The sequence below is a fragment of the Seriola dumerili genome, unplaced genomic scaffold, assembly GCF_002260705.1.
Source record: "Seriola dumerili isolate Sdu_G_001 unplaced genomic scaffold, Sdu_1.0 BDQW01000003.1, whole genome shotgun sequence".
Lineage (NCBI taxonomy): Eukaryota > Metazoa > Chordata > Actinopteri > Carangiformes > Carangidae > Seriola > Seriola dumerili.
In genome coordinates, this window is record NW_019174258.1 from 6,791,193 (window position 1) to 6,802,056 (window position 10,864).

Here is a 10,864-nt window from a genome sequence, read left to right on the forward strand (position 1 = left end):
AAGTAAAATGTGTACATTTGCTACATCAGAACCATTTGTGGTACTTGGGTATTTTAAATACTAGTCCGGAGGCTTTTATATCCTTCAGTTTTTAGTAAATAATCGATGCCCATTCAGGGTTTTTTTTTTTTTTTTTTTTGCACTAAAACTGGTTTGAAAAAAAGGGGGCTCGTGAAATTTCCATTCCCATTATAATTGTTCATCTTGGTTGCAGTTTTTGTACCAAATGTTATCACAAAGTCAATGACATACGTAGAAGCCTTAAGATTTAATTTTTATAGAACAAAAACCTTCAAACTGCCAATTTCAACATGGAGTCATCATCCACACTCATCTGTTATCTGCCTTATATTACTGTTAGCTATTAAACCTGTCTTTGCCATTTAGCTGTTCAAGTGAATGCCAACGGTGGCTTTCTCACACGTTTGAATATTACTTTCTGGAGGAAATATTTCATCATATATTTTAAAAATTGTTTAGTGCACACTTTGATTTGCAGTGATGGCATATAGCTTACTCTTACTGCAGCTGCATTGGAAATCCCTCTGGTACTCTGTTTTTAAATCATGATTGATGTATATGGTGATGCATTTATCATTAGGAATATAACCGTGGTTAATTCTATCACTGATATTCCTATTTGAATTCCATTTGACTCAGCTCTGAGCATTTGGTTTGATTGGAAGATTGTCTTCAGTGATTTCTGCTATATTTCGAGCACAGAAAATCAATTGTTAAAATAACAATACTCAATCACTTTCAGGTAGAGAGTGGTAATTACAAAAATGTTTCAGGTGGAGAAAAATGTAATAGTGTCAAGTGGTTGATTGACGACCATAATTATCTGTGGGTTATTATACCATATATTGACTATGATGAAAGAATCACCGGTCTTGAAGACAGCATATTTCTTACAAAATCACTAAATGAATTTTATTTATCTGTACAAGTCTTAATCACAAGCTACAATAACAGGTTCATTCATTTTGTTTTTGGACTGGTGCTGAGCACTCACAAGGCACCAGTGTGTATTGCACAGCAGGTGTTTTTATGTACTATGTACCTGCTGAAGGGAAGGCAGAGCATTATGAACTGCATTTTACAAATGTATACTTTCTCTTTTCCTGTTGTGCTAAATTCAAAAGAATAAAAACATCAAAGCAATTTTTGCTTTGAGGCTTTTTTTTTTATTTTTATATATACAGGTAATCTGCATCAAGCATTGATGCACCACCATACCCTCTGGTGGTCAGCCAAAGTCTGCCACTGGCCCAGTGCAACATTCTGAAGAACCAGTATGAAGTTTAAATTCTACAACACATTCATTCTATTATCTGCTGTTGCACAGTAAAGCTGTTTGTTAACTCAAAATCACACATAATTTATTATTAATATTACAATCATTATTACAATTATTGGCCATAATTGCTTATTTTGTTTATGTTTTGTTATGTGTTTGTTTATTTAGCTCAAGGGCCTCGAGTCCATATTAAAATCACAATAATATTTTCACAAATGCAATGGGTTATAAGACAAGTAAGCATGCTCATACACATCAAGCCTACACATGATACTGGCCCACTTGAAGAGGAGCATTAGTACCAAACAGAAATGACAAAGCAAAGAGGGATTTTTCACAACCTAGCAAACCCAAAAGCTGTTCATTGACGGCTCTGTATAGCATATAGTTTCATTAACTAATGATAACGCCATTATTCACAACTTATAAACTCTTTATAAAGCCCTTCTAAGAATATTGTAGGCCTACTGAAAATATTTTATTCTGTCTCCTTTGCTGATAATTAATCCACTAAAATCCACAGATTTTATCAAGGTTTTTTATTAAAGCCACTTTGTGTCTGTGTATGTGTACAAAAACACCAGCTTGCATCATTTCACTATTGATTGTACTCCATTTTCATGGTTATAGACTGAGTAACAAAGCCCATATATTGTCCATATTGATCCCGTTTCACAGATATCAGAAACCGTTTATCCGTGACTGAGTTTTAACCATGGAATATTAAGACTTAAACGGAAATGTGAGAAAATAACAGCATGCTGGGTCTGTAAAAATAACCGTATAATCAAGAATTGATAGTATTGACATGGAGTTACTTGACGGGTCTAGGTGCTCCGCAGACCTACCTGGCAATAGTACGTCCATGGAGACACTGTTGTCATGACGACCGTGAAACAATTAGCATTCTCAAAGGCTGCTAGCGTGACCATCTTTAACTTTGGCCGAATTAAGGTAAGAATTCGATCCAGTGGTGATATTTTACGAGGCTTTGAAACGATATTTTTAATTTGCTAACGTAAGGTCACAAGAGTTCACCCTTCCATGCTCTTAGTTAATCTTGGATATAGAAGTATATTGTTGGTTAGCAGGAACCAACACCTTTTCAGTGTTAGCTAACGGCTAATTACGCACCTCATTAGCTTTAGATATTTTTGTTGTCTGTAATCTCTGGTGTTAATTTGTAAAAGTGAATCAGTAAACTGATAACGTTACATGCCTTTTCCTCAGTCAGACCCAGACATTGATACCTAATGTGTTGACAATACTTGAATTACAGTATTGTATGATTTACTTTACAGTTAGATTACAGTTACATATCTGATGTACTTTGATGGACTTATTTTTAACTTTATTACAATTATTAGACAACTAAAAACTAGTTACCTGTGGATGTTTTTGCTAATTTGATGTGCTCATAACATAGGTACACCAGACTCATGGAAGCAGAGAACTCAAGACAGGAAACTTTGGGACCATCTGGTGCAACACAGGTACAGATTCATGACTTAGATGCAACGTCAAAGACTTGACAAGTATGTTATTTTGAAGAATGTCAAATCAAGCCAAGATAATTTGTTTGACTCAGTATCAAATATGTCCAGAAGTCTTACAGGCACATCCAGTCCTCGCTATTTATTCTACTAATGAAAATAAATTGTTTATTGAACAAAAGATAAGTGTTTTCCAAAGGAAATCTAGGTATTTGTATTTGACTGTTTTGCTTATCCTTCAGCTTCCAGAGAGCACCAACTGTCTTGCATGCTCGGAAGACGGCAGGTTCCTCAGTCTGGGTCACTCCCAGGGCTTGTCTGTGTGGTGTGCGTCTTCTCTGACCTGTGTTGCAGACTGGCTTGAGGACAGACTGGAAATTACATCTATTCAGATGAACAGAATGGCTGAGTTGGCCTATCTACTTGGCACAATTGATGATATGGGTGGGTTGTATGCCTCTTATGAGCCTGTTTCTATATTTCTAAATTGCCAGGTTTTCTTCATTGGACAAATACAGAGTGACATTCATTTGAACACTTCAAATGCACTAGTGTGCTTCTCAAGTCATGAATTATGATGCACTGAACTGAAACAATGGGAATAAGAGGAAAGAAAGGATAAAACTGGAAACCTGCAAAAGGCTTTCAGAAAGTACTTTGTTAAAATTGTATTGTCACGTTTACATCAGCTGCTATCATCTACTACTGCAGGTGTTGCCAGAGTCTTTGCATATCACTGTGACAGCATTCACCTCCTCAGTGTTGTTAACATCATGGTGCGTATTGTCGTTCAACACTGTATTTTATTAGTCATCTCTTGAAATATTCCTTGTCATACTTTTTTTTACAATCTCTGAATTTCTACAAAGATGAATGAACACATGAGTCTAAATGTGATGTTGACAACTGTATTTATAGTTTATTAGGTTAAGGATGAATCTAGTTGTTTTTTTAGTATTGTTTTACAAAATATTCTTCGTCTATCTACATTAGTCTATTTTTGTTGCATATAGTGACACACTTTTTGCATTTACAACAGAAAAATATTTTTTTAAAATGAGATTTAAAAACATTGTGTCAATATTAGGAAGATATCAACAAAAGGAGCATTTGTTTGACCTTTGAAATATCTCAAGGGGGACATTATGGAGCTGCATCAATCAGTTGTAAGTAAGGACTTCACTTCTTGTTCGAGGTATTTTCGTTGTGTGATTTTAATTAAAGACTTAACAATCAAGTACTGAATGACATGAATTTAATATTTCCTCTCAGGCAACGGTGCTGTTTGGCTCGAAGTCTATCACTTCCCAACAGAAACCTGGCTGAAGGAGTTAGAGATGGCAGTGTCACAGACGCAGGTGTTGTACTGTAATTTAATTGTTAGGCTGGCTTGAACTTGATTGTGTATTAGGCATCATATTAAGCATCTTGTTAACAGTGAAAACTGATTATCAACTAACATTTGAATGTGAACTTTTTTCATTTGTGTATTATTAAATAAATTAATGCCGAAAAGTGAGAAGATGCTAACTACTGTATGTGCACAAATACATAATGGCATGAAGAAAAACAAAAAGGCTTGGACTTGAAGCTACTTGGGGAAGATCGCCAAGCTTGAAATGTACTGAATGTGTTGAAATCCAGAGTAGCTGCCAGTCGAAGTCCTTTTGTTTTCTGTCATGTCATTGTCTTCGTGGACATCTTTGGCACAAAATGTGCCCCTCCTTTGTTTTTTCTTTACTGACCTGATTGGGAAATATTTTTCCACTGACTTTTGTGGATTCCTTTTTTTTTATGTATGTTATTGAATTACAAATTCTATGAGTTAACTGTGAAAACTACTGAATAGTTATATATTGGATTGCATATTATATTGGTCTTTCTTTTTTAATCTTCAGGAACCAAACTCTTCTGGAGATGTGGATGTGAAATGGTCTCCATTGTCAGTGGCAACTAAAATAAAGCCACCCAAAATTCCAGAAGGTACAATTTTACAATATTACAATATTATATTATATAATCAGACGAAGCATGGATGTATCTTGCAGTTATGCTGTATATCTCTTGTATAGATGTGTCATCAATTACTCTTTTTCTGCTGTTAGAAAAAGAAGTGAAGGTGTGAGAACACACTCCAGTCAAGAGTGAAGCCAAGTCAATATCCTATCATGTTTTTGCTGTTTTGCAGGGATGGCATTGGAAGGTCCAGACGAGGTGCAGACCACAGACTTTTTGACACACTATTTGGCTTTGGACATAGTCACCAAGTGTCACCGACACTCTTTGAATACAAATGAAGAAAAATCAAAAGAAACAAATGAAAGCCTGAGGTACAATAAAGTTTACACAAATAAAATCAGCATTTCACAGCTGAACTGCCATAACTGCTTGACTGACTGCTCTATTTGATACACATACGCATACAGTCTTTGACCAGAGGTTTTGCATGATGTGTTTTTGAAGTACTTTTTTTTTTTTTTTGGTTGTGCTGTGTCTCCCCTGCTTCTGCAACCAAAATTGTGTGTAACATTCATATTTGATTATCTGAGCCCAAAAGCAGACACAGAGACTCAGAGACAGGATTAAAGGTATTTTAATAATGAAAAGGTTTTGGGGGAAATGAATGGATATGATGGGGCTGAGGCAGGAGATGGCTGGCAGGCTGGAGAGGTTGGGGTTGAGGCAAACTAATTCATCATGGCTAGGGCCGTAATATTGTGCCCTTCATAATATTGCCTGTGAATCATGTAAATCATTTAATGTAAATGCAGCTTTCTCACATTAGTTACATGCACTCTTGGTTTATTTTTTGTTTGTTTTTGCAGACGTTGCACCCAGCACTTTCTTCTGCCTTGTGGTCAGTTTCCTGGGGACCGTAAAGAAAAGTCTCAGCCAGGTTTGTAATGGAGGAGGGGTGGAGCTGGGTAATTTTACATGTTGATATGTGAGTTTTCTATAATAAAGGAAATGTAAAACAGTTGGCTAGTACTGTTACAGAAAGCCATTTCCAATAAAAATATTTGGCACTTTCCGAATAATAGATCATAAACAGGGTCTTTCTGTTTAAGTGAGTAACCTTTGGTGAATAGGTTGACAGACGTAAAGGTGTAGTCCTGCTGACTATTTTGTTGGATTTTATCCCTCACAATCATTCTGTCCCTATTTTCAAGTCAGAAGTGACAGGCCCTGCTCCTGTTGATATCATCTTTAATCTCTGTCCTTTTTATCAGCAGAATTGCCTGTTGCTGTCTGTGTGTGGTGGAGTGGCAGTCATAATCTTTTTCAATATTTGCTGCAAAAAGCACCAACAAGCAAACCAGGTAGAATATTTAGTTGTTCAGAGATTAATGTACTGGAAACTGATAACCACATCTTTAAAATGTGTTTCCTGTTGTTAATAGCTCATGTCTACTGTGCTTTTTGTCTTTGTATAAATGACAGCAATAGGCATATATTTTTGGTTTTAACCCTTTTCTTTTTGATTCAGATGCCGAACCCATGCCGGATATGTTGTGGCCAAACACGAAGGAAATCCTCTGTTCTGCTGTTAGTAGATGCAACTGTTACATAGCTCTTGGACTGGATAATGCTTTAGTGTGTGTCTGGGACAGACGATCTGGTGAGCAAATCTTAAAGTGAGGTACCTCTTACTTTCTATCAAATCTGACCCCAGTGTCTAGTAGTCGACAGCAATACAGTTTATTACATTTCTCTTACTTGAAAACTCTTCGTTATTGATATGTTGTGCAAAAAAATTTTGAGTTCTCACATAATCTGTAAACATCATATTCCTGCCTTTACAAGTAATATTTATAGTATAGTATACAGGCATTTATAGTATAGCATAGTATCTACATGATGTGAACAGGGTGAAAAGAAAGAAAAATAAATAAATATTTCTGCTTTCACACTTTCCTCACTGCCATCAGCTTCAGTAGGATGGTGATAGTTTTACTGCGTTTCATGCACATCTACGTTATTTAATTACAGACATATAAAGTATATGTTTACATTGTTTAGCCTCTAACTGTGCCTCTAAACCACTGTTACTGTTGTTGATAAGCTACAAAGTCATACTGAGCACCAGTCTTCTCTGTCTTATCTAGATACCAGGTAAATACATTTTTTATTTTGAAAGGTTATCATATATTGTATAGGTATATCTTTATGTCTTTTGCATTCTGCCTACAAACCCCTGTCAGTAAAAAGACAATTAAAATGAAACATATGTTTAAATAAGTTATATCGGAATAGATCAAATGACGGAGAAGTATCCTGCTGTCTGAGCCTTGACAGCTATTGTGTCACAAATCATCATCATAATACAAGCTCAGCATGTATTACGCTACCCTTACACTACTGTTTAGCATATCACTAATAATCATTGGGAAAAGTGTTAATGAAGTTGCCACTTTGTGGTTGTTGCTGCTGTTTAGCTAAAGTTACACGGTCTTGATTTAAGCTAAGTTATTTGTTACATCTTGCAGGAGTAAAATACAACACAAAATTTCAAAGTAAAAATGTTTCAGTAAATTAAAATCCTCACACAAGGTTCAAGGTTGTGGAGTAGAATGAGCTGAGCCATTCGATTTACCAGTCGATCAATGTCCCAATCCTCACCGGTGGTCATGAGCTGGCTGAAATTAGTTTCTTGTGTAGGGTGGAGTAAAGCAGCTGCTCATTGGTGTCAAAATGATCAAGTTGAGGTTCAGAAGTGGCTGGAAATTACTGCATAATATGATAAACAGTACCAACACAAAAACAGAGGGACATTTCTGGGTACTTCTGTGGTTAAATACACCCCAAACATACAACCGAGCCCATTCATGATTCAGAGAATTCTATGAAGCTCCTCGTCTCAGTGAGATGGGAGATTTATTTAGGATCCCCCAAAAGAAACTTCACTGAAAAGCTCTAATGAGGCTGAATCAGTTTATGGAAATACCCAACAACACTGTTTGACTGATTGGCAAGCTAACAGCCATTTTGGCTTGTTAGAGGTTTATAGATTATGTTAGTTATGGCCAGTTTGATTCTCTTTCTCTGACATTTTCTTGTCTTTCCCTCAGGGTCTCCATTGTCTGTTGTCATAATTTCAGCAGTAGACAGTGCCTTCTCCAGGATGCAATTTGTGGATTACTGGCCTGTGTCTACTGATGATTCCCAGACTTTTCCTGTAGCAGAGGTCCATCTTTTGGTGGTGTGTAAAAGTGGAGCAATTCACACAATCACCACAGGACGAGGGACACAATCCTGCGCAATGCTGCTCACTGAAAGGTTACCTGAGTGACATACATGCAGTCATACTGTAAAAAAAAAACAAAAAAAACATTAACACATATTATTCCCTATATTGCTACAGGCCAAAAGACAGTGGGGACCTCTCAACTATCACTGCATCAGTGCCATTCCTGCAGGGCTTGGTAGGAACACTAAAGTTCTTTTATAAAAGGAATACAAAAGGAATTAATCTTAACAGTATTACCATTTCAATCTTCTTTGATCCTGCTGTCTTATTTTTCTTGCCTCAACTAGTTCCTTCAGGTGCAAAGAGATGGAAAAATGTTCCTCCAAGATGTCATCAACAAACAAACTGTGTGCTTTTTGATGCCTCCTAAAACTCATCTGATTGCTACCTCCTGCAACCCTGTTTATGCTCTGAACAGCCAACAGCAAACTCTGCTCATACGAGGTAAATCCAAAGCCAAATATTTGCTTTGTTTTTCATTAGACCACACCAAAGATTTGTGAGGTTCAGGAGAAAAGTAATGATGAGGGAGTTGCTGGTTATCTTCTAGAGGAGTATGCCCTTAAGTTAAGTTCATATTAATGTGGATATATAAACAGAAAAGCTGCACAAACATGTGTGTCATGCAGGTGATCAGGACCCCAGCTACAGAGCATCCTCTAAAGAAGACAGTCAGAGTCAGCTTTTCATCTTCCATTTTGGAGAGTCTGACATCCTTAAGCAGTATATTGCTTCACCTCCAGACTCTCCACGACAAAAAACACTGAGCTTTGACACTTTAGAGGAAACCTGCAATCTCTACCTTCAGCAAAGGTTTGTATTCTTTGTGTCTTTATGCCTCTATAATCTGAATATGTAGTGTCCAGATCTCCACCCCAAGGACAAACCACAATCACTTCATATTTGAAAAGTGGTCTCTTGTCAAGTGTTTCCTGTGTTTTCATGTGAAGAGCACTGTGTGTGGATGAAAGGAATAAAGCAATCACCCAAACATGGAAGAAGCTACAGGAAACTGCAGTGATGGCACAACAGGGACACAGCAGAGCTGCAGCCAGCTGAAGTACTGCAACAAATGGTACAGTCATGTATCATTTATGTAGCAAAAACAAAAACATTGAGGAAATTTGAGGAGGTGATCCCGACTTTGTCTTACTCTGTTTCTTGTGTTGAATTATACAACATTGTGTGTGGTGCTGGAAGGCCATCTCTAATATGTATTTTAAAAAGATGACTGTATTCGGTCTGATTATGACTGAACTCAGTCATGGTACGTTGGCATTTTGTTGCCTTTGGGGTCCTTGAATATTTCATATGTCATGTTTTTAATGTCAGAAGACACAAAAAAGAAAGGGCAGGATGCAGAGATTTTAAATTTTTATATTCTATCAGACAACAGTCTTAAAATATACCCATTCAGGGCTTTGACTGTCTAGACTGTCAAGGTTTAGGTTTAGTTTTAGTTTAGGCAGTTCTGTGGCAAAAGTAGAGGTATGTTCTTGTGCACCTAAAAAGCCACATGCCACTGATACTGTTTATTATTTAATGAAAAAAAATTGAATTGAAAATTCAATGATTTCTTTGACCTAGTGACCCAACTGAGAAGTTATCCCAATATGTGACAACATATTACATAACTCAATATGTAATTTCAGTTTTTAGGGCATTTTTTCTAGTAAAGCCAAGGCCAGAAACTGCTTTTCAGATTCATTTGTACATGAAGGAAATGGTGGGAGGCATTAGTAGCCGTGACACATTCAAATACAAGGGAGCATAATCAACTGCAAAATATGCCCATATTTATTGAGTACCAGGGTAACTAGACGAATTATTATATAATTAGAATAAATACATGAAAATTAGATGAAAAAAATTTTAGAGATGGACTCAGAGTGGGAAGATCCTAATCTGTCAGAGAGTACGTAGTTCATCTATAACCAATCAGTTACGTTCAGATGTAGGATTATTCCTGATTGGCTCCTTCTTTGAGCTTAGACTGATGGCAGAACATACTTGTGTTCATTTCACACAGCTCTACACTGTTGCATCATTTGTATTCCATCTTCACAAGTCATATCAGATCATAATGTGGCAGCTCTCTGTGAAAGGGAACTGCTACTGACACCAATTTTAATATATGCTTGAGACTTAATTTCAATTTCTAAAAGCTTTACTGAGGGTTGATGCCAAAGGGCCACATGTCGTTGAGAGCTCTATTCAAAGAGCTTGGCATGTGTTACTGTCAACATCAGCTTTGTATTTGAAAAAAGAATCAGTCGGTAAAATAATACAGCAGTGGCCTCTTGTATTAAACCAAGCACCTACAATGAGGCAGAGACTTAAATCATTGTCACTGTTTGCTGTTTTTGTTTTTACACTCATTTGACTTTTCATCTGCCTCCTTTATGTGTTGTTCTTAGAGATCACTTCCTTGTGACATTTCTTGCGTCAGCCACATTTTCTTTTACTGTAACAAAACAAAAGTGCCATCATCACTCACACTGTGAGCTTGTTTTATTACAAAATGATTCAGAAACAGTGAAATGCTGTTGCTGAGAGGAGTAGCTCTACATTTTGCTAAATAGACCTTTTTTTCGAAGTGACATGATAGTATTCCACTCTCATGCTTGTAGGGTAAATATTAAGCTAAAGCGTATAACCCTGTTTTATACTTTGTTTTTTTTGTCATGATTAAACAAAATATAACACGTTCATCAATGAGCTTGTAAATTGGTTGGCAGATTTTGTTATCTTCGGACAGAGCCAGACTAGCTGTTACTCCCTGTTTGCAGTTTTAACAAAGCTAAGCTCACCAGCTGCTAGCAG

General features: G+C 36.7%; 1 protein-coding gene across 2 annotated transcripts; it reads left to right on the forward strand.

Annotated features, from left to right (window-relative positions):
* Window positions 1–2,186: 2,186 nt before the first annotated feature.
* Window positions 2,187–10,668, forward strand: wdr93 (WD repeat domain 93). 2 transcript variants are annotated; one of them, XM_022744173.1, is made up of 16 exons: window positions 2,187–2,254; window positions 2,727–2,793; window positions 3,036–3,237; window positions 3,505–3,569; window positions 3,881–3,959; window positions 4,066–4,151; window positions 4,692–4,776; window positions 4,982–5,123; window positions 5,619–5,689; window positions 6,027–6,113; window positions 6,281–6,412; window positions 7,863–8,070; window positions 8,156–8,216; window positions 8,329–8,485; window positions 8,671–8,854; window positions 8,992–10,668. In XM_022744173.1, exons 2-16 carry the CDS (start codon window positions 2,740–2,742, stop codon window positions 9,098–9,100), a joined length of 1,722 nt encoding a protein of 573 aa, XP_022599894.1. In that variant the 5' UTR covers window positions 2,187–2,254; window positions 2,727–2,739; the 3' UTR covers window positions 9,101–10,668. The 2 variants fall into 2 exon arrangements, with proteins under 2 accessions (XP_022599894.1, XP_022599901.1); XM_022744180.1 differs by lacking the exons at window positions 2,187–2,254; window positions 2,727–2,793; window positions 3,505–3,569 and having other exon boundaries at window positions 3,159–3,237.
* Window positions 10,669–10,864: the final 196 nt, after the last annotated feature.